The following is a 24,710-nucleotide window of genomic DNA, read 5'->3' on the forward strand; positions in this document are numbered from 1 at the left end:
CTTCCGTTCATCCACTGCTTTACCAACCTCATCCATCTTCCCCTCCCCCACGACCTCACCTACTTCATTCCACCCCCCATCAGTTTTCTGTTCATCTACTGCCTTACCAACCTCATCTATCTTACCCCCCCACCCCCACCTCACCCATTCCATTCCCCCCCACCTCGTCAGTCTTCCGTTACTCCACTGCCTTACCAACCTTATCCATCTTCCCTTCCCCTCCACTCCCCCACCACCTCACCTATTCCACCCCTCCCCCATCTCATCAGTCTTCCGTTCATCCACTGCCTTACCAACCTCATCCATCTTCCCTTCCCCTCCCCCCTCACCCCCCCTTCTCATCAGTCTTCTGTTTCTCCACTGCCTTACCAACCTCATCCATCTTCCCTTCCCCACCACCTCACCTACTCCATTCCCCCGCCCCCCACCCATCTCATTAGTCTTCCGTTCCTCCACTGACTTACCAACCTTATCCATCTTCCCTTCCCCTCCCCTCCCCACCACCTCACCTACTCCACCCCCCCCATCTCATCAGTCTTACGTTTATCCACTGCCTTACCAACCTCATCTATCTTACCTCCCCACCCCCACCTCACCCACTCCATTCCCCTCCACCTCGTCAGTCTTCCGGTACTCTACTGCCTTACCAACCTCATCCATCTTCCCTTCCCCTTCCCACCAGCTCACCCACTCCATTCCCCCCCCACCACCTCACCTACTCCACCCCCCCCCCACCCATCTCATCAGTCTTTTGTTCCTCCACTGCCTTACCAACCTCATCTATCTTACCCCCCCCCGCCCCCACCTCACCCATTCCATTCCCCCCCCCCACCTCGTCAGTCTTCCGTTACTCCACTGCCTTACCAGCCTTATCCATCTTCCCTTCCCCTCCCCCACCACCTCACCTATTCCACCCCTCCCCCATCTCATCAGTCTTCCGTTCATCCACTGCCTTACCAACCTCATCCATCTTCCCTTCCCCTCCCCCACCACCTCACCTACTTCATTCCACCCCCCCCCATCAGTTTTCTGTTCATCTACTGCCTTACCAACCTCATCTATCTTACCCACCCCCACCTCACCCATTCCATTCCCCCCCACCTCGTCAGTCTTCCGTTACTCCACTGCCTTACCAACCTTATCCATCTTCCCTTCCCCTCCCCTCCCCTCCCCCACCACCTCAGCTATTCCACCCCTTCCCCCATCTCATCAGTCTTCCGTTCATCCACTGCCTTACCAACCTCATCCATCTTCCCTTCCCCTCCCCCACCACCTCACCCACTCCATTCCCTCGCCCCCCACCCATCTCATTAGTCTTCCGTTCCTCCACTGACTTACCAACCTTATCCATCTTCCCTTCCCCTCCCCTCCCCACCACCTCACCTACTCCACCCCCCCATCTCATCAGTCTTCCGTTTATCCACTGCCTTACCAACCTCATCTATCTTACCTCCCCACCCCCACCTCACCCACTCCATTCCCCTCCACCTCGTCAGTCTTCCGTTACTCCACTGCCTTACCAACCTTATTCATCTTCCCTTCCCCTCCCCACCACCTCACCTATTCCACCCCTCCCCACCTCACCTACTCTCTACCCCCCCATCTCACCACTACTTCACCTACTTCATTACACCCCCCCCCCATCAGTCTTCCATTTATGCACTGCCTTTTCCAACCTCATCCATCTTCCCTTCCCCTCCCTACCACCTCACCTACTTCACCCCCCCGCCAGTCTTCTATTTCTCCACTGCCTTACCAACCTCATCCATCTTCCCTTCCCCTCCCCCACCACCTCACCTACTTCATTCCACCCCCCCCATCAGTTTTCTGTTCATCTACTGCCTTACCAACCTCATCTATCTTACCCCCCCACCCCCACCTCACCCATTCCATTCCCCCCACCTCGTCAGTCTTCCGTTACTCCACTGCCTTACCAACCTTATCCATCTTCCCTTCCCCTCCCCTCCCCACCACCTCACCTACTCCACCCCCCCATCTCATCAGTCTTCCGTTTATCCACTGCCTTACCAAAATCATCTATCTTACCTCCCCACCCCCACCTCACCCACTCCATTCCCCTCCACCTCGTCAGTCTTCCGTTACTCCACTGCCTTACCAACCTTATCCATCTTCCCTTCCCCTCCCCACCACCTCACCTACTCCACCCCTCCCCACCACCTCACCTACTCTCTACCCCCCCCCATCTCACCACTACTTCACCTACTTCATTACACCCCCCCCCTATCAGTCTTCCATTTATGCACTGCCTTTTCCAACCTCATCCATCTTCCCTTCCCCTCCCTACCACCTCACCTACTTCACCCCCCCCCCCCCCCGCCAGTCTTCTATTTCTCCACTGCCTTACCAACCTCATCCATCTTCCCTTCCCCTCCCCTACCACCTCACCTACTTCACCCCCCCCCCCCCATCAGTCTTCTATTTCTCCACTGCCTTACCAACATCATCCATCTTCCCTTCCCCTCCCCACCACCTCACCTATTCTCCAACCCCCCCTCCCCATCTCACCACTACTTCACCTACTTCATTCCACCACCCCCCCCCCCCTCCACTATCAGTCTTCTATTTATCCACTGCCTTTTTCCAACCTCATCCATCTCCCCCCCCCCCCCATCAGTCTTCTATTTCTCCAATACCTTACTAACCTTATCCATCTTCCCTTCCCCTCCCCACCACCTCACCTACTCCACCCCCCCCCCCCATTAGCCTTACATTCTCTAATTGCCTCACCAACACTGCTCCATTCAGTGGCGTATTTAGGTTTTGTGCTGCCCTAGGCCTGACTAAACTTGTGCACCCCCTAATTTAAATATGATCCACCCCTTCCTGTAAAGGCCACACCCCTTCCCGTTTATGACCCACCCTGTCATCTGTAAACCACAGACCATAACCACAGTCTATCAGTGCCCATCAGCGTAGCTTCATCGGTTCCCATAAGTTCAGCCTCATCAGTGCAGCCTTATCAGTACCGCCTCTTTATTGCCCATCTGTGCAGCATAATATCAGTGTGGCCTCATCAGTGGTCACCAGTGCAGCCCCATGAGTGCCCATTAGTACAGCCTTATGTCATGGGATTAGTAAGATTACTCTTTTAAGATATTTGGACTTGTGTTTGCTGCCACTGATTGTAATTATAGGATTATTTCACTTTTTTGTATAAAAAATAGAAAGTCCATAGTCATTATACAAATAATGAAATATTTTTTCTGCTGCCCCCCTGCAAAGTGCCGCCCTAGGCCTGGGCCTTGTTGGCCTAGGCCAGGATACAGCACTGGCTCCATTGCTGCCTTACCTACCTCATTCATCCTCCCTTTCCCACCTCATCTCATCTACACCACCCGTCCTTCCTTCCCTACCTCACCTGTACCCTCTAGTGATGTCCAGTTCATGAATGAATCGTACTTTTGAACCAATTCATTTCAGTGAACTGGATGAATCGGTTCATCTGACTGAAGGTATTCATATGAAACCGTTCACTATTGACTTTTAATAGAAGAGACAGGTCAGGTAATATGATCCTAGAGTGAGAGAGCTCAGCTCCTCCCTGCAACCAATCAGACAAGCTTCCAGCACACTGACAAGCTGGAAACAAATGTATATTCGTTCTGAGTCAGGAGTACTCAATACAGCACATACTGAGTCAAAGAATCGTCATATATGAGTTAGTGATAGGAAGTTTGAATCTTTTATGTGAATCGGTTCATTTTGAACTACTCATTGAAACTAAACTAAATAATACACCTCAGGAAGTACCACCATGGCTAACAGAAGATAGACTTAGTGCCGGTTCACACTACCGCGGCACGACTTCGGGGGCGACCTGTGAAGTCGCGTGCACCACGACTTCGGCGGGACTTGCACGGACTTCATATAATGAATGTCAATGCAAGTCGCTCCGATGTCGCCCCGAAGTAGTACAGGAACTACTTTCTAAGTCGGAGCGACTTGAGTCACTCCTATCAGAACGGTTCCCGTAGCACTGCATGGACCGCGACTTGTCAGGCTCACCAGTCGCCTGACAAGTCGAGGTAGTGTGAATGGGCACTTAGAACTAAACTAGAGAAACTTAACATAAATAAATCACCGGGACCGGATGGCTTGCACCCGAGGGTTCTTAAAGAGCTCAGTCAGGTGATTGCCAGACCATTATTCATGATCTTTAACCACTGGTCACTGTGCTGCTACTGCGGCAAAGTGGCTCGTTAACGTCTAGACCTACATCACCAGACTTTTCCCTCGCTCCCGCTGTATTCAGACACAGCGGGAGTCGGGCCAGGGGAGGAGAGGCGGTGATCACCGCCGCTCTTCCCCGTTCGTCGGGGATCGAGTGAGGAAATCCGCCCACTTTTGTAAACAAAGCGGCCAGATCTCCTATGTGACAAACAGTGACAGATTACAGGATTCAGCATAGCTGAACCTGCGATCTCTGTCTGTGTCACACAACCCCCTCCCCCCACACACGTCAGTAAGCATGAGGCATACATTTAACCCCTTGATCACCAATAAAGTTAACCCCTTCCCGGCCAGTGTCATTATTACAGTAATAGTGCATATTTATAGCACTGATTACTGTGTTAATGTCACTGGTACCCCCAAAAGTGTGAAAAATGTCAGTAAAGGGCCCGATCTGTCCGCCGCAATGTCGCAGTCCAGTTAGTAAACGCAATAACTTTTGCGCAAACCAATCAAAATACGCTTATTGTGATTTTTTTTTTTTACCAAAAATATGTAGCAGAAAACAAATTGGCCTAAAATGTTAAAAAATTTTGATTTTTTAATTTTTTGGGGGGAATGTTATATATCAGAATGTAAAAAATATAGTTTTTTTTTTTTTTTTTTAAATTGTCGCTCTTTTTTTCAAAAATTAAAAATCGCACAGGTGATCAAATACAACCAAATGAAAGCTCTATTTGTGGGGAAAAAAAGGACATAAATTTAATTTGGGTACAGTGTCGCACGGCCGCGCAATTGTCTGTTAAAATAACGCAGTGCCGAATCACAAAATATAGCCTGGTCAGGAATGGGGTAAAATCTTCCGGTCTTAAAGCGGTTAAAAATACGCTCATTGAGAATTTTTTTTGTCAAAGACATGTAGCTAAATACATTATGGCCTAAATATATGACAAAAATTTAATATATTGGATATTTTTTAACTGTCAAAGTAGAAAATGTAAATTTTTTCGCAAAAAATGAAAAGCGCAGAGGTGATCAAATACCACCAAAAGAAAGCTCTGTTTGTGGGAAAAAGGACGTACATTTCGTTTGGATACAGGGTTGCATGACCGCGCAATTGTCAGTTAAATTCGTGCCAAGTTGCAAAAAAGTGGCCTGGACGTTAAGCAGGAAAATCCTCCGGTGGTAAAGTGGTTAAGGATAGTCTACAGACGGGTAGTATGAGGAAGTATTACTTTACTGAGAGAGTAGTGGATGCATGGAATAACCTTCCTGCAGAAGTGGTAGCTGCAAATACAGTGAAGGAGTTTAAGCATGCATGGGATAGGCATAAGGCTATCCTTCATATAAGATAGGGCCAGGGACTATTCATAGGATTCAGATATATTGGGCAGACTAGATGGGCCAAATGGTTCTTATCTGCATCATTCACATTCTATGTTTCTATGTATGGTGCCAGCTGATTGGAAAAAAGCCAACGTGGTACCAATATTTGAAAAAGGGCCAAGATATATCCCGGGTAACTATAGGCCGGTCAGCCTAACATCAGTAGTCTGCTAGATTTTGGAGGGGATGTTAAGGGACCACATACCAGACTTAAAAACTGTATTATTAGTAGTAATCAGCATGGATTCATGAAAAATCGTTCTTGCCAAACCAATCTATTAACCTTCTACGATGAAGTGAGCTGCCACCTAGATAAAGGTAAGCCTGTGGATGTGGTGTATCTGGACTTTGCAAAGGCCTTTGACACCGTTCCCCACAAAAGCTTACTGTACAAACTAAGGAAGATAGGTATGGACCATAAGGTGAGTACCTGGATAGAGAACTGGCTCCAGGGGAGAGTCCAGAGGGTGGTGATAAATGGGGAGTATTTGGATTGGGCGCGTGTGGAAAGTGGGGTCCCCCAAGGTTCTGTCTTAGGACCAATCTTGTTTAATTTATTCATAAATGATCTAGAGGAGGGGATATCCAGCACAATCTCGGTATTTGTGGATGTTACTAAACTAAGCATGCCAATATCTTCTATGCAGGATGTGGAAACCTTACAAGCGGACCTGAACAAAATAATGGGGTGGGCAACTACATGGCAGATGAGGTTTAATGTTGAAAAATGTAAAGTAATGCACTTGGGGGCCAGAAACACGAAAGCAAGCTACTCACTGGGGGGGGGGGGGGGAACCTCTGGGTGAATCTAAGATGGAAAAGGACCTAGGGGTCCTAGTGGACAACAGGCTTGGCAGTGGCATGAAATGCCAAGCCGCTGCAAGCAAAGCCAACAGAATACTGGCATGTATAAAAAAGGGGATTTACTCCAGAAATAAAGAGATTATTCTCCCACTCTACAAGACTCTGGTCTGGCCACATCTGGAGTATGCCGTCCAGTTCTGGGCACTGGTCCTCAGGAAGGATGTGCTGGAACTGGAGAGAGTCCAGAGAAGAGCAACAAAAATAATTAGGGGAATGGAGGGCATCGGCTATGAGGAAAGACTACAAGCACTGAACTTATTCTCTCTGGAGAAGAGACGCTTGAGGGGGGATATGATATAAATGTACAAATACTGTACTGGTGAGGACCCTAGCATAAGGAACAAACTTTTTAGAGAAAGGGAATACAATAAGACACGTGGCCACTCACTAAAACTAGAGGACAAACGGTTTAACCTTAAAATACATAAGGGGTTTTTCACTGTCAGAGCAGTAAGGATGTGGAATTCGCTTCCACAAGCAGTCGTATCAGCAGGGAGCATCGATAGTTTCAAAAAACTATTAGATGGGCACCTTAAAGACCACAACATACAGGGGTATACAATGTACAGTTAACAGCAAACACACACACACATCATAGGTTGAACTGGATGGACTGATGTCTTTTTTCAACCTCACTAACTATGTAACTATGTGCGGAACGAAAAAAATGTGTTTAGTTTCGCTTCGGATAGATTTGTTATGTTACTAATTTCGTTTAGTTATGACTCCCCGCATCTCCGATCTCGGTACTGACATAGGCTCTTTACCATGTGACCAGCTGTGTCCAATCACGGCTCGTCACATAGTACACAGGAAGAGCCGTTGACCTGACAGGGGGGGGGTCGGCACTGGTAATCAGATCATTGATTACCAGTGCAGACCCTCGGGGGGGGCACTAGAACCACCAGGGATGCCCACCCCAGTGCCCTCCCCATCAGTGCTGCCTGCAAGTGCCCTCCCCATCAGTGCTGCCCACCAGTGCCCATCATTGCCATCTGTCAGTGCTGCCTACCAGTGCCCATTATTGCCCACCAGTGCCGCCTATCAGTGCCCATTAGTGCCCATCAGTGCCACCTATCAGTGCCCATCAATGCCGCCTATCAGTGCCGCCTATCAGTGCCCACCAATGCTGCATATCTGTGCTACCTATCAGTGTCACATATCAGTGCCGCCCCATCAGTGCCTCCTCATCAGTGCCTCTGAGTGCAGCTTCATCAGTGCAGGAAAAAAAGTATTTATTTACAAAATTGTATAACATAAACAAAAAAACGTTTTTATTTTTCAAACTTTTCGGTCTTTTTTTTATTTGTTTAGCAAAAAAGAAAAAACCTTGCGGTGATCAAATACCACCAAAAGAAAGCTCTATTTGTGGGGGGAAAATTACATAAATTTGGTTTCGGTACAGTGTTGCATGACCGCGCAATTGTCATTCAAAATGCAACAGTGCTAAAAGCTGAAAATTGGCCTGGGCAGGAAGGGGGTGAAAGTGCCCTGTATTGAAGTGGTTAAAGACCACAACATACAGGGGTATACAGTGTACTAACACACACACATCATAGGTTGAACTGGATGGACTGATGTCTTTTTTCAACCTCACAAACTATGTAAACGATTAATGAATTGATTCTTCGGTTCGCTTGCTGAGTTGGCTGACAAGCAAGTGAACCGAAGCTCTGGATCTGACTCAACCCTATTATATGATGTGTATCAGAAGACTCTGATTCATAGAAGGTTGGCAGATACTTGTTAAGAAAAAAAAGGAAAAAAGTGATAAATAAAAAGTAAAACCATCCCCACGACCCCCAATTTCGCCATGTGAATAAACGTGTGTAGGGCATGCACTTTTACATAAATGATGATTGCTTCACAGGTTAGGTGTCGCAATGAACATAGTGAGCAATTATTCTAGAAATATAATTTATAGTTCATTCTAAACATTAACTCTAAACTGATGTCATGTACTGGCTTTGAAATCGTTACCTGTGGAGTATTTAAAGCCGAGTTCCACTCTAAAAATTATTTTTGGCTTGTCCGCTTGCTTTAAAGTACCTGAAAAAGAATTGGATAATGTAATTTTTTTTTTTCTTTTCACTTACCTTGTTTTTAATGCAAATATACTTACCTTCCTTCATCTTCCTCCCTCTGCGGACACGGCCGCCGACATCACTCCCTCCTTCGCATTGCATCCTGGGTGATGAGCGTCATCAATCCCAGGATGCAATGGGAACGCTATTCAGAATGCCGATCGCAATCTACAGCGCATGCGCGAGATTGCGATCGGCATTCTGGGTAGCCAGTTCCAGGAAGAAGGACACAGCGGGGGACAACAGCGGCTTCAGACGCCCACAATGGAGATGGCCGCGCTCTGCAATCAATTTTAAAGGTAAGTATTTATCTTTATTTCTTTACTGTAATGACGTGTAATGTGGGGTTAGTGTTAGGGTAATTAGCGATAGATTAGGATTAGGGGGGTATTTTTATCTCAAAAAGTTGTATCCGTTTTAACCACTTTCCTTCCTTTTTGATCAGCTTTATTCAGTATGAAAAGAGTTATGATCAATCGGATCATAGTTCTGTGTTATAACTATTGCAAAGTGTCCCATAATGGGTCAGTTAACACCACTTGCAGTTCAGTGGGTTTTTTTTTCTGCATCAAAATTGCATAGAAAGTAAGCTATATGGTGTTCAGTGGCATAGTTCACACCATTGCTTGCAGTTCCAGTGCGCAGGGCCAGTGCTACTGATAGGCAGCCGCATAGGGCGTACTGCCACCTAAGGCGCATCCACGGCCGCTGGTTTCTCTACTCTCTGCAGTGGCTCAAGATAACATCTCCTGAGCAGGGGCTTTGATGCAGCTCGGAGTTAGTGCAGCCAATCCTATTATTCAAAAAAGTGTGGTGGGATCAGGAGACCAACGGGAGGTTATGATCCTTTTCCCTTCCCCTCTTAGCTGATTGGGGTATTTGCTCCTCCTCAGGGGTTACCCCGGCACTTCTGCCCCACCCTCTCCGGCTCAGAGTATGGAGCTTGCTCCCTGGAATTCCTGGCTCCGCCCCCTCCCTCCCTGGCCTAGCTTCAGAGTATTGAGCTTGCCCCCATGTATTCCTGGCTCCTCCCCTAGCACCTCGGCTCCACCAATCCCTCTCTGGCCCGACTCTGGAGTATGGAGCTTGCCCTCAGGTAATTCTGGCTCCTCCCCCGGATCACCCTGGCACCTTGCTCCGCCCTTCCCTCCAAGACGCAGATCCCAAGTATGAAGCTTGCCCCACCTCTGGCACCTCGGCTCCGCCCCTCCCTTCCCGGCCCCTAGCATGTACAATGCCATATGAGTGTGAGCCAGGCTGGGGCTGAGACATTGTATCACTGCTAGGGTCAGCAGAATTTCATCACAAATATTTTGTTATAATGGCACACAGTGAAATAAATAATAAAAAAGTGCCATTCTAAAAAAATAAACATAAATAGGTTCTATTTTCTACTGCTCTTAAAAAATTTGAGTTTTATTTTGGGGGGGGTGCAAGTACTTGATCTTGCCTAGGGCGCAAAGTAGTCTAGCGCCAGCCCTGCCAGTGCGTTCTATTTCCAGGAAAAAAAGTCGAACATGCTGCATTTTTCCTGTACTGGACTGTACTGGAACACTTTAAAACACATCAAAAATCACTGGAACACACATGTCCTTGTTTAAGGTTAAGAAAAATTAGGGGGAAAATGCACTGAAGTGCATGAAAACCGCATCAAAAACATGCATGCAGAAAAGGATCTGGAACGCATCAGGACTGCGTTTCTATGGTGTGAACTGGCCCTAAAATAGGCTGTCTGTATCTTATCACTGCTGCTACCTGAGTGGAGACTCATAAATCTTTGATTCTTTCAGTGTACTGTGTTCTAACTGAGATTCATGATTCTTTGACTCAGTAAGGCCTCTTTCACACAGGCGCATCGCCCGACGGAGTGCGTTCTGCTCAGCGGGGGATCGATCCGCCGATCCCCGCTGAGCAGTCGGATGACAGCTCCGTCTCCGCTCTGTGTGCCTTCATTAGCCTTCTGGAGCCTTCATGTGCCTTCTGGAGCCTTTATTAATGCAGTTTGATTGAGTGTTGCTATAAGGCTGAAGTGAATCATTCAATTTGGTAAGCCCCCACCTTCTCCACGAGGTGTTTGGTGATTAGAGGTTCCCACCACTATTGTTTGCCTGCATGCCTGGGAAATATACATGGACTATTTTTAAGAGATGAAAGGCATAGCACTGGATTAAAAGGACGATTTTGTTATTTGCACCGAACACAGGAGCACTTTGTCTATGGTTTACATTTATATAACTGTATGCACTTTATATATTGATATCGTTTACATATATATGCACTTTGGATATTCATTTATTGAAGATCACTATTCACTTTTGTCTTTAAGTAGTGTACCTATGCACTTTATATATTGATATCGTTTACATATATATGCACTTTGAATATTTATTTATTGAAGATCACAATTCACCATTGCATTCAAGTGGTATATTTTAGAGTGATTAACACATATTAGGAATATTGCACTGCTGATAGTTTGGCCAATTGCAGAAGCTGCTGTCCCCAGCTCCCCTTCTGATTGGGGAAGGGGGTGGGAAGTTTACAGTGATGGAGAGGGGAGAGGCTGACAGGCTGCCCAATCATCGCTTTTCCACGCAAGGGAAGAAAGAAGGTGAAGAGCTGCAGAGCCTGGTATAGTTCGGGGGGGGGGGGGCACTCACTCGCCCCCCCCTTTCCTGACCTGCAAGGCTGCATGCTCAGAAAAGGGTCTGTATGGATTTTGGGGGGACCCTACACTGTTTTTTTTAACATTTTTCTATTGCCGGACAATATCCGGCATTCTATTCTTTACATTCATCTGTCAGTGGGGAAGCTCGCTGATAGATGATGACTCATGGTTTTAAAGGACGCGGGCGGCCGGCTTCCCGGCCCACTGCCTTAACCAGCTATTTCTTCACACAGAATTCAAATTGGTCGATCGTTTTTCAACCAATCCAAATTCTAATCATTTTGAAAAGTTGAAGTTCTTTAGAAAATAAATAAATAAAACAAATTTTAACTAATCGAAACTAACCAAATTCCAAAACCAAACTAAATGAATTCCATAACTAAACGAAATTAGTAACATAACAAATCTATCCGAAGCGAAACTAAACACATTTTTTTCATTCCGCACATAGTTACATAGTTAGTGAGGTTGAAAAAAGACATCAGTCCATCCAGTTCAACCTATGATGTGTGTGTGTTTGCTGTTAACTGTACATTGTATACCCCTGTATGTTGTGGTCTTTAAGGTGCCCATCTAATAGTTTTTTTAAACTATCAATGCTCCCTGCTGATACCACTAGTTGTGGAAGAGAATTCCACATCCTTACCGCTCTCACAGTGAAGAACCCCCTGCGTATTTTAAGGTTAAACCGCCTTTCCTCTAGTTTTAGTAAGTGGCCACGCGTCTTATTGTATTTCCTTTCTCTGAATAGTTTGTTCCTTATGCTAGGGTTGCCAGTACAATATTTGTACATTGATATCATATCCCCCCTCAATCGTCTCTTCTCCAGAGAGAATAAGTTCAGTGCTTGTAGTCTTTCCTCATAGCTGATGTCCTCCATTCCCCTAATTATTTTTGTTGCCCTTCTCTGGACTCTCTCCAGTTCCAGCACATCCTTCCTGAGGACCGGTGCCCAGAACTGGACAGCATACTCCAGATGCGGCCGGACCAGAGTCTTGTAGAGTGGAAGAATAATCTCTTTATTTCTGGAGTGAATACCCTTTTTTATACATCCCAGTATTCTGTTGGCTTTGCTTGCAGCGGCTTGGCATTGCATGCCACTGCCAAGCCTGTGGTCTACCAGTACCCCCAGGTCCTTTTCCATCCTAGACTCACCCAGAGATTCCCCCCCTAGTGAGTAGCTTGCTTTCTGGTTTCTGGCACCCAGGTGCATTACTTTACATTTTTCAACATTAAACCTCATCTGCCATGTAGTTGCCCATCCCATAATTTTGTTCAGGTCCGCTTGTAAGGTTTCCACATCCTGCCCAGAAGATATTGGCATGCTTAGTTTAGTATCATCCGCAAATACTGAGATTTTACTCGATTGGCCCCAGGACCGAACCCTGGGGTACCCCGCTTTCCACACCTGCCCAATCTGAATACTCCACATTAATCACCACCCTTTGCAACCTCTCCTGGAGCCAGTTCTCTATCCAGGTACTCACCTTATGGTCCATACCTACCTTCCTTAGTTTGAACAGTAAGCGTTTGTGGGAAACGGTGTCAAAGGCCTTTGCGAAGTCCAGGTACACCACATCCACAGGCTTACCTTTATCTAGGTGGCAGCTCACTTCATCATAGAAGGTTAATAGATTGCTTTGGCAAGAACGATTTTTCATGAATCCATGCTGATTACTACTAATAATACCGTTTTCATTACTAAAGTCTTGTATTTGGTCCCTTAACATCCCCTCCAAAATCTTGCAGACTACTGATTTTAGGCTGACCGCCTATAGTTACCCGGGATATATCTCGGCCCCTTTTTAAATATTGGTACCATGTTGGCTTTTCTCCAATCAGCTGGCACAATATCCGTCTGTAAACTATCCTTAAAGATCAAGAATAATGGTCTGGCAATCACCTGGCTGAGCTCTTTAAGAACCCTCGGGTGCAAGCCATCCAGTCCCGGTGATTTATTTATGTTAAGTTTCTCTAGTTTAGTTCTAAGTCTATCTTCTGTTAGCCATGGCGGTATTTCCTGAGGTGTGTTGTTTAGTTCGGCCTTACAAGCGGGGTTCGTGTAGCCCCCCTATTCTTTTGTGAAGACTGAAGAGAAGAAATTATTTAACACTACCGCCTTTTCCCTGTCCTCTGTGGCCAAAACTCCCTTATCGTCTTTTATGGGGCCAATGTGTTCTGGCCTCGCTTTCTTACTGTTTATATACTTATAGAATTTATTGCGGTTCTTTTTACTCTCTTCCGCTATATGTCTCTCGTGTTCTATTTTAGCCGCCCTGATTTCGTCTTTACATTTCTTATTACACTCTTTGTAATGCTTGAATGCTGCCAATGACCCCTCAGTCTTGTTTTTTTTGAAGGCCTTTCCTTTAGCATTAATATGCATGTCTACATATCACAGTGTCACAAGATATCAACTGTTTTAAATGGAATATTAAAGGAGCACTTTTGTCCTTTTGTGGATAGCCTAAGGGCATTTAAAGTTGGAAAGTCAATTTGTGCAGGTTACTTTTGAATAAAACCCACTAAATGGGCTTTCTAGCTTTAGGTACTCCCTTCATGCCAACCACAAAAGAGTAGAGTGCTCCTTTGGCTGCTACCAATGATATCTTGTGACAGCATTAATATGCTTGACCCAAGTGGGTGTATGTAAGTGAAACATTGCTTTTATATATTTGTTTTTTTTTAACTCTATTCTGCGCTATTAGGGGCGTTTTGGCTTTTTTTTTGGGGGGGTATGTCTTTGTAAAAATATGCCAATGTCTAATCTTCTAAAGATATTTTTATAAGCTTAATGCCACACAGCCAATCAGTCTCTCTAATTAATGTACATTTGTCTTTTCATAGGAAAAGTATTCTTCACTGTTGCGTGAGATGGATGATCTGGATAATGAGAAGCTGTCTTCTGAACAGTTGGCTGGCCAGCTTCAAGACAGCGTGAACAAACAGAAAAAAAAGATTAGTGAAAATGAGGAGGAATTGTACAGAAAAGAACAAGAACATAAGGTTGGTCGATGTGAGAATAGTATCACTGACCTATTATCTTTTATATGTTTTGGTGTGGATATATCATAACTAGGGATGGGGGAACCTAACAAAGTTCCATTCACTAGACGTTCACAAAAGCCGAATATATCTCCCAAATTCCAGTGAAGTCTATCGGAGTCAAGTCATGTAATTTTTTTTTCTGGCCTGTTTTCTAGGTCAATTTGCAACCTTATGTTCAGAGATGTATAGTAACTAAGTAGAACTACTTCACTAATGTACTTAAGTACCGAAAGGCGGTATCTGTACTTTCCTAGAGTAGAATTTTTTTCTCCTACTTCCACTTTTACTTCACTACATTTTTTCGATGATTTCAATACTTCTACTCCGATATTTTTTTTTTTTGTGCTGCATAGTTACTCGTTACTATTATAAAAATTACCACTGCCAGAACAGTAGATGGCAGGTTTCATGAAGCTCAAAACATGTGTATTATCAGCGCATAGGAAAATAAATGCTACTGTATGTATAAATAAAAGCTGCATTTGAAATAATAAAAAACAATATGATGTTCAAACTTTTGACTTCTTTCTTTACATAACACAGTACTTGTACATTTACTTTCAGTACTTGAGTAGCATTTTTTTTTTCAAAACTACTGGTACTTTTACTTTGAGTACTTGAGTAGCAAAATTTTTAAAAAAACTACTTGCAATACTTAAGTACAAAAAATGTTGAATACTTTAGTACTTCTACTCAAGTCACTTTTTGATCGAGCACTTCCACTTCTACTCAAGTCACGTTTTGATCGAGCACTTTTACTCAAGTATGGGTTTCGAGTACTTTATACAACTCTGCTTATGTTAAAAATAGACATGGGTGGCCAGATACTGCCATAGGGGACATGTTTTAAATATGCCATTCAGCAGTAAGCTATTATGAGGCTTGAAGAGCAATACAGTATGTCTTAAAGCTGCATGTGAAGTTGTGCTCCTGTACGATGTTCTCCACTACAGTGTTTTTTACAATGTGAAACAAGCTAACATGGAGGAAGTTATTTAGTGTCAGTAATGATAACACCACCACCACCACCAAATGTCTAACTTTTACCTATAGCGGCCAGAGGTTCAGGCAGGTGAAATGGTCCTTAAAGTGATTGTAAAACCTTTTTTTTTTTTTTTTTAATAACAAACATGTTATACTTGTGGTAAATTTAAAGAACTGCGCTCAGTCAGACACTGTATGTAGATGCTGGCACTTCACCAAATACTGTATATAGTGCAAATAAACAATAGTGCAGCGCTCAAGGTGATATGTGAAAGAAAAAACAATATGAAACCTCAATTTAGCGCCGGTTCACATTACCGCGACGCTACTTGCAGGGGCGATCTCCGAGATCGCGGTGCGAGCAGCACGCCGTGACCTCGGAGCGGCCGCCACGGACTTCATAACATTGAAGTCTATGGCGGTCGCCTCCTGTTCGCCCCAAAGAAGCTCCGGACCCTTTTTCTAGGTCGGAGCGACTTGTGTCGCTCCTATTAGAACGGGTCCGCAGCTTCCCTATGGGAGGCGACCTGCGGTGACCTGTGAGGCGACCAGATCGCCTCACAGGTCGCCCCAGTGTGAACCGGCACTTAGGGATAAGTTCCCAATGGCACCAATTGTAAAGTGAATTGAATCATACTTATTGAGTCCATTGAATTATATACCGGAGATGTCATAATCGAAAAGTTCAAAAGAATCATAAATAAAACTAAATCAAACCAAAGTATATATGAAAAGTCCTGAAAAATCAAGAGTGTAGTGCAAGCCAAAAATTCAAACCAAAGTTTATAGATACATAAAAAAAATGTCTAATGTGTAGTAGTCCATCGTAGGAAATAAATCCCATAAGCTGAGTAGAGGTCACCTGTGAAGAGACAAAATATGATCAAACTTCACCATCGCTATGTGATCCACCACCATAATGTAAAGTCAGCATGCCTACCAGAAAGTGTGGACTCTATACTATTATGTATTGAGTCAACTGTGCAGTTATGGAGAATCGCCCCAATTATATCCAGCAATCCCATATAGTTGATAGGGAAAACCACCAGACCAAAATTGGATGGAAAGATTAAGGCAGACATATGGCAAACCGCATCAGACTGGTAAGCAATTCTCGAACAAGTTAGAAGACTCCTTTTGACCTAACTGTTGTTTGTGTGCACAATCCCCTAAACATGTTATACTGGCTCTCCCCCTGCCACTTGCTATGGGGGCACTCGTGCGGTCTTGGACCCCTCCGCTTCCTCCTCACTGGCTATGAACGCCAGTGGCTCCTGCTGCTGTCACTGAGCCTAAGAGGGGGGAGAGAGCTTCTGCTTGTGCACACATCGCTGGATCGAGATCAGGCTCAGGTAAGTATAAGTGGGAGCTGCACTCAGAAGGTTTTTAACTTTCATGTAGAGAATGCATAAAGATAAAAGCCTTCAGCCTTTAGCACCACTTTCAATTTGCACATTTGGCGGTCTCTGAACAACCTGGGTTTGAGGCAAATATATGGATGAAAAACCACGTACACAGGGAATGAAGTCATTAACCAGTTCAGCTCTCTTGGACGTACTATGTACGTTCAAAGGGTGAGACCTAGAGCTAGACCAAGTACATTTTTCTCAGTTGGAGGCTTCTTGAACTACTTGCTGACCCTATACTGTATATATATGTGACAGCAAGGTGGTTCTTCTGCGCAGGATCAAGTACCTAGTATGTGATCCTGCACTTCTGGGTCTGGGCCTAGGGCGTGCTTGTGCGCTGCCAGTAACCCGCTCCTGCTGTGATTGTTCACAGCAGGAGCCAATCAGCAGGTCCTGTGGACTAGATGTCTGCTGGTACCTACTGATTGTTCGGGACAGAAGCAGAAAGGCAGTCTATGTAGACAAAAATACAAAATTCGCTCTGGGACTTTAAATGAGGTGTAACACACATAGCCACTAACTAGAAAGGTAGACATAGTATTAAATGTATTGAAGGTAAGTACAATAAACATGCAAGTACATCAAATGAGTAAAAACCGATTGGTGATGGACACAATATGCCATATATACTAAAATTGACAGATGTCAGTACATAGTTATAATAGAGCATCTTAAAAACTTTACGCGTTTCATGAGCTTCACAGTCCCGCCCCTGACACCATGCAAAAGCAGCCATGTGCGGCTAGGCGCATGCCAAAACCGTCATTCGCTGCCACATGGGAGGATTGGAGCTCAGGCCGGAGCCTTGCTGCGTGCAAGCTAACGTCACACGTGGGGTGCACGCACATGGTGCCGATGTATCTGTGGCCCCGCCCGGCAATGATGAAAGGAGGGGACAGCACAGGAGATGATGCTCCCTGATACATTGCAACTCTCAGGACAAGGCACATCCAAAATAACCAACAAGAGGTGAATACCATAGGACAAAATGGCTCAGACAGTCCTTATACTGATAGTTACAGCAATGTTACATCAAATGTAGTACAGATAGTAAAAAGTGGTAGGGCTTGGGTTTACATCAGACCATAATGGGCAAAAAGGTGTCTTTCACCTAAATCAAATACAGCAAGTTAATAAAAATGGTCAGATGCCTCCAGTGAAACACCTCCATCCCTAAAGTACATACACAAATATACAAAATTCGCCCTGAGACTTTAACCACTTGCCGACCAGCCGCCAAACATATACTGCGTCAGGTCGGCAGGTACCCACGAAACTATGTACCCATACATTGCTTTGCGGGAGTGCTCCTGGGGGCTGGGCTGGACTGGACTGGAGACAGTACGGCGATCTGCCATTGTAAACACGGCAGACCGCTGTTCTGTCAGCAATGAACACAGGATTCCTTTTTTCCGCCTATTTAGGAACACAGGTCCCTGTGTTCATTCCATAAGTCCATCCCCCACACAATTAGGAAGAACCCCCTAGGGACATATTTAACCCTTTGATCACCCCTGGTGTTAACCCCTTCCCTGCCAGTGTCATTAGTACAGTAACAGTGCATATTTTTAGCACTGATTACTGTAGTAATGTCACTGGTCCCCCCATAAGTGTCAAAAATGTCAGTTAGGTGTCCAGTCTGGCCGCCGCAATGTTGCCGTCCCACTAAAAATCGCAGATTGCCACCATTACTAGTAAAAAAATGTAAAAAAAAAATAAAAATGACATAAATCTTTCCCCTAGTTTGTAGACCCGATACCTTTTGCGCAAACCAATCAATATACTCTTATTGGGATTTTTATTTTACCAAAAATATGTGGCAGAATACAAAATGGCCTAAAATGAGGAAAAAATTAGATTTTTTAATTTTTTTATTGGGAATGTTATATATATAGCAGAAAGTGAAAAATATATATTTTTTTCTTCAGAATTGTCGCTATTTTTTTGTTTATAGCGCAAACAATAAAAATCGCTCAGGTAATCAAATACAAACAAAAGAAAGCTCTATTTGTGGGAAAAAAAGGACATCAATTTTTTTTGGGTACAGCGTCGCATAACTGCGCAATTGTCAGTTAAAGTAACCCAGTGCCGAATCGCAAAAAAATGGCCTGGTCATTAAGGGGGAAAACCCTCCGGACCAGAAGTGCTTAAATGAGGTGTAACACGCATAGCCACTAAATAGAAAGGTAGACATAGTATTACATTTATTGAAGGTAAGTACAATAAACATGCAAGTACATCAAATGAGTAAACAGACCCCGGAAAGGTAAAACCGATTGGAGATGGACAAAATATTCGCTTGTCTGCTTACTTCTTCAGGAGTGGATGCACATGAGACAAATCTACAAAATAAAACATTGTAAAATATTATTTATTTTTATTAAAATATTTTACATTAATGTTTTATTTTGTAGATTTGTCTCATGTGTATCCACTCCTGAAGAAGTGAGCAGACAAGTTCACGAAACGCATAGTGTTTTTAAGATGCTCTATTATAACTATGTACTGACATCTGCCAATTTTAGTATATATGGCATATTGTGTCCATCACCAATCGGTTTTACCTTTCCATATCTGTATACTCATTTGATGTACTTGTATTTTTTTTTGTTCTTACCTTCAATAAATGTAATACTATGTCTACCTTTCTAGTTAGTGGCTATGTGTTACACCTCATTTAAAGTCCCAGGGCGAAGTTTGTATTTTTGTGTATGTAGTTTAGGGGTGGAGGTGTTTCACTGGTGGCATCAGACCACTTTTGTTAATTTGCATTGGTGGCATCAGACCACTTTTAATTAACTTTTATTTATTAAAATGTAAAAAAGGCAGATTGCTGTTCTGTCAGTAGGGAAGGTAGTGATCCTGTGTTTCTGCAAAGCAGGAACACAGATATCTGCCTTCCCACAGTACAAGCACCTCCCTATAAGTCGCTGATCGCCGCCATTACTAGTAAAAATAAATAAACAAATAAAAAGTCCATAAAAATATCCCATAGTTTGTAGATGCTATACCTTCCAAACCAATCAATATACTCGTATTGGGATTTTTTTTTACCAAAAATATGTAGCAGAATACAAAATGGCCTAAAATCATGAAAAAAAATCTAATTTTAAATTTTTTTTTATTGGGAATGTTTATAGCAGAAAGTAAAAAATATTGTTTTTTTTTTTTTTTTTTTTCAAAATTGTCAGCCTTTTTTTGTTTATAGCGCAAAAAATAGAAATCGCAGAGGTGATCAAATGCCACCATAAGAAAGCTCTATTTGTGGGAAAAAAAGGACATACATTTTTTTTGGGTACAGCATCGCACGACTGCGCAATTGTCAGTTAAAGTAATGCAGTGCCATATCGCAAACAATGGCCTGGTGATGAAGGGGGGTAAACCTTGCAAAGCTAAAGTGGTTAACACTGGAAATGTTTACTTATTATTTGACAGGAGAATGTTAGCAGCATGAAAGAGAGGAACCATAAGCTGGAGAAACAAATTGAACTCATGAAGGAAAGTATTCTTGATTGTGAAAGAAAAACAGAGAATTTGAAGAAGGTAAGAAATCTGAACAAATACTGTACTGTATATCTGATACATTCACTTGTTTCATGTGGTAGAAATATCCATTACTTAAAGCTACACTAGTGTCAGTTTTAGTATATGCAAAGTCATATAATAAATACAGATATTTTTAAGTACAAGTTTTCCATTTATTTTTACAAATGTGTATCCTACTCAATGGGATATCTATGCCCACCTCCCTGTTTGGTGTTAATGCTTTCCTGCCTTCTTGTATTGGTCTAAAAGGGGTATCACCAAGCACCCAAAAGGTTTTAAGAGAGACACATATTTAAAAGGCTGTGGTAAAGCCACATCTCTCTTACGTCCTCTGACAGACGCAGCCCTTCCAAGTTGCATCACGATTGGGTAATGGCACCCTCTGCAGAAGCAGGCTAGGTCGTGAAACTTCATCAAAAAGCTATCAATAGACACACCTTTAGGGGCTGTCCCTCCAAACATTACCCCTAGACACATTAAGCTTACTAATCAGTTTCTTGCTGCCTAGCTCAGGAGTGGGACCTAGGATACCCTGCTGGGATTCTGGTCTCAGTTTTTTATTTTTCTTTGCAAAATGTTTATTTTATTTTCTTCACTTACTATCACTAGCTTGTCAGGGGGATCCTCCTGGAGAGCTACAAGCGACAGCCAGGCTGGGCTTCGCACTGGATAATCTAGATCCTTATGGTACCCCAGCCTGTCCTACGAGCGTGTGCAGGTTGTGGTCCGTCCAGGCCTTGGCACGACGGTGCCCCGACGAATGGGGGCGACCCTGCGGAGAAATTCTTTGCCGGGACGCATCAACCTGGAACGCCCAGTGTTGCAGCGTCCCCTCTTGGCTGACGGCACCTCAACTCAGGGTGGGAGGCGAGCTGTATCAGAGCGAAGCCCGCAGTCCATGGTATGGTGAGTGATGCTACCCCCCGTGTCCCTGGGACAGTCCTCTGTAGGAGGAGGGGGTGATGTGGGCCCACTCCTAGGGATGTCAGAGCTGCGGTCTCTGTGAGGGCCCCCCTGGCCGGTCTGGACGGACCCTGCCTCCCTGCTCCTTTTTGGGGCTCTCTACAGCATGGGGGGGGGGGGGGGTGTAGGGCTCCTACCTTGTCCTGGGGGGCTTCCTGTAGTGGATTCCCGCGGTGGCCAGGGTCCCTGGGCTCCTGATTGTCGGCACTGTTTTTGGCCACCATTTTGGGTGCCTGGCTGTATCAGTTTAAGGGCAGCAGCCATTTTTTGCATTGCTGTGTGCTTTTGGCGTAGTTTTCGCCGCCATCTTGGATGTAGGTAAGCTGCATTGTGAGGGCGGCAGCCATTTTTCCTGTGCTTCCCCTATACTTTCTATTGGCACCATGTTTGTGTAGCTCAGGGCACTGTTTGGCCTTTAGTGATTTTGGTCACTTCCTCCGGCCATCTTTCACTTGCTGCAGAGAACTGTGGAGAACAGTGGAGATCAGGGACTCCAGCAGCAGTGCGGGATCGCGGTGCGGACCGCAATCGCCGATTTAAAGGGCCAGCGTTCCTTTTTTGTATTTCTGCCAAAATGGAGTCCCAGAGTGACAATTTCCCTACTGATCTTGTTTGTGCATCTGGGACATCCGGATCACCTTCCCTGGCTTCTTTATCTGCAGCCATTGAAACTTTGGCGTCCAAAGTTGATCTTGTCATGTCACAAGTTAATATTTAAAAATGATGCCCTCTCAGCCGGTGTTCGCTTCCGTGCTGGTTTCTCAGTCAGTTACGGAATGGATTACGGTGCTTAAGCGCAACTTGGTGGCTGAGTCGATTCCCCCGACTCTCATTGAGCTCATGGACCAAATGGCCCAGGCCATAGTGTACCTGTGTGACACGGCCCTGGACGAGGCTCCCCTGGTCGCAAGATTGTCTACGGTGGGGATTGCACTCCGCCGCATGGTGCGGCTAAAAAGCTGGTCGGCAGACCATGCCTCTAAAAAGTCCGTGTCTGATATCCCCTATTTGGGGGAACTCCTTTTTGGGGACTCCTTGGATAAGATTGTCAAGGGTCTTACGCGGGGTAAGAGTACCCTCCTGCTCCAATCGGCGAAGGGTAAAACACCCTGCGCGCGTCGGGGTCCTTCCTTCAAGGCTCACCGGGGGCTTTTTCGTGCCTCTGGGGTGCAGGAAAAAAGTAAACCGTTCAGAGCCTCCGGAGAGGACGAGAAGGCTTGGTCGGATGAGTCCAAGCATAGCCAGTCGGGGTTGGAGGAATGGTTCATCCCCTGCATGAAGGGACACCCTCACCTTCTTCGGGTTGGGGGACAGTCTGCATTGCTTTCCAGAACCCTGGGAATCTCTGGTTCAGGACTCATGGGTTCACAAACTAATTCGTTCAGGGTTCAAGCCTGTATTTCGGTCTCGCCGGGCAGATAGGTTCTTTCCACCATGTCTCCGTTTATCTCTGGGATCGTTTGTGGGCTCCCAGGGAGGCGGTGCGGGCTCCGCTTGCGCAGGGAGTGGTGGTGCCGTTTCCTCGGCAGGAAAGGTTTTGGGGTCTTTTATTCACCCCTGTTCCCAGGGCCCGGGTACCCTGAGGCTTCACCAAGGTTTGACCGGGGTGTTAGCCTTGTTCCCGCTGGGGGGGGGGGGGGATTGCGATCCTCGGGTATCTGGACGAATTCCTGTTGAGAGCGGGTTATCACCTGGCCCTGTTGGGCGATCTGTCGATCTTCTTTTCCGATCCATGTCCTGGAGTTCAGGGCGATCAAACTCTGCCTGCTCCTTGGATGCCTCAGCTGCGTGGCCTCCCGGTTCGGGTGCAGTCAGACATTGCCACGGCTGTGGCTTACATCGATCATCAAGGCAAAAAGGGTAATGGTCTGGTTTCCTCCAGAGCACTCCTCCATCCCTAAATAAATCAACACAAAGATTGTGTCGATCATCAAGGGGGCACCAGGAGTGCCCGGGCGGTCAAGGAAGTGGCCGGGATTCTGACTTGGGACGAGACGCACGTTCCAGCTATCTCTGCTGTTCGTATTCCGGGAGTGGAGAGCTGACAGGCGGACTTTCTGAGTCGTCAGTCCTTGGATCAGGGGGAATCGTCCCTGCATCTGGAGGTGCCTTGGCACCAGTACCAGCTGATTTATGCCTTTCCCCTGATTCAACTGTTGTCCAGGTTCCTCCACAGGTTGGTGTTGGAACGGGTACAAGTGTTTCTAGTTGCCCCAGACTGGCCTCGTCATTCTTGGTACGCAGACCTCGTAAAGAAGATCGTCGAGCCTCCCTGGCAGAGCTACCTCTGAGAGAAGATCTGCTGTCTCCAGGGCCGATCTTCCACCCTGCTTCTCTGGCTTTAACGGCCTGGTGGTTGAAGGCCAGGTGTTGAGAGACATTTATCATGTACCTGGAAGACGTACATTACCGATGTGAGTCGCAAGGGTTGCATCCTCGCTCCTTTTCGGGTGGCGGGGGTCTTGGCTTTCTTGCAGCAAGGTGTGGAGCAACGTTTGGCGTTGGGCCCTATTAATGGTCTGGTGTCCGCCTTGGCCATTTTCTTCCAGCATCCCTTGGCGACTAATTCCCTGATTCCCACTTTTATTCAATGGGTGCGTCATCTGGCTCCTCCACAGGGGGCTCCTTTGCCTCCTTCGGATTGGAATATGTTTTTTTGTCCATTTTGCAACAACCTCCCTTTGATAATATCAGAGAACTATCTCTGCCTGTGTTGTCCCAGAAAGTTGCTTTTCTTGTGGCTATCACCTCTGCTCGCAGAGTGTCTGAATTGGCGCTGTCCTGCCGTTCGCCTTATCTGGTTGTTCATAGTGATAAGGTTGTTCTGCGACCCAACCAGTCTTTTCTCCCTAAGGTGGTGTTTTCCTTCCACCTCAATGAAGATGTTGTTTTGACTTCGCATTGTGCGCAGCACAGGCATCCCAAGGAATTTGTCTTGCATTCGTTGGATGTGGTTCAGGCAATCAGGATTTACCGGTCTGCCATGGAATCCTTTAGGAAGTCTGATTCCCTGTTTGTCCTCCCTGAAGGACCTCGGAAGGGTTATGCTACGTCCACTGCCACCTTTTGGATCAGACAGACTATTGTTCAGGCCTATTCCCTTGAGGGTCAGGTGCCTCCTTTCCCTGTGAGGGCACATTCTACTAGAGCTGTGAGTGCCTCTTGGGCTTTTCGCCATCAGGCTTCTGTGACTCAGGTGTTTAAAGCGGCAACCTGGTCGTCTGTTCACACTTTTTTACAAAATCCTACAAGATTGACGTGATCGCATCCTCAGATGCTTCCTTTGGCCGAAGAGTTTTGAGCGCTGCGGTTTGTGGAAGAGAACTGCTTTTCTCTTCTGGGGGGTGAAATTTTGTTCTGGGGTTAGCTCCTGTTGGTGAGCTTTTGTTGCCCTGTTGGCTGCATTTTTTTCTGGCCTTGTTGACAAGTTGCCGTTTTCTGTTGGTTGCCTCTTTTCCCACCCCTCACACCTGCACTGCTTTGGGACGTCCCAATCGTGATGAAACTTGGAAGGGCTGCATCTGTCAGAGGACGTAAGAGAAAAATGATTTTTGTAAGAACTCACCG

General features: G+C 45.5%; 1 protein-coding gene across 1 annotated transcript in view; it reads left to right on the plus strand.

The window, feature by feature from the left end:
* The window catches only part of IFI35 (interferon induced protein 35), a 129,585-nt gene that overhangs the window by 37,746 nt on the left and 67,129 nt on the right, over positions 1–24,710 (plus strand). Inside the window, exons 2-3 of the mRNA XM_082271499.1 lie at positions 14,041–14,199; positions 20,070–20,177. Coding sequence (XP_082127625.1) covers positions 14,041–14,199; positions 20,070–20,177 — 267 coding nt within the window. The remainder of the gene's footprint in view (positions 1–14,040; positions 14,200–20,069; positions 20,178–24,710) is intronic.

The sequence above is a fragment of the Pelophylax lessonae genome (genome assembly GCF_965119305.1).
Source record: "Pelophylax lessonae genome assembly, chromosome: 11".
Classification (NCBI taxonomy): Eukaryota; Metazoa; Chordata; class Amphibia; order Anura; family Ranidae; genus Pelophylax; species Pelophylax lessonae.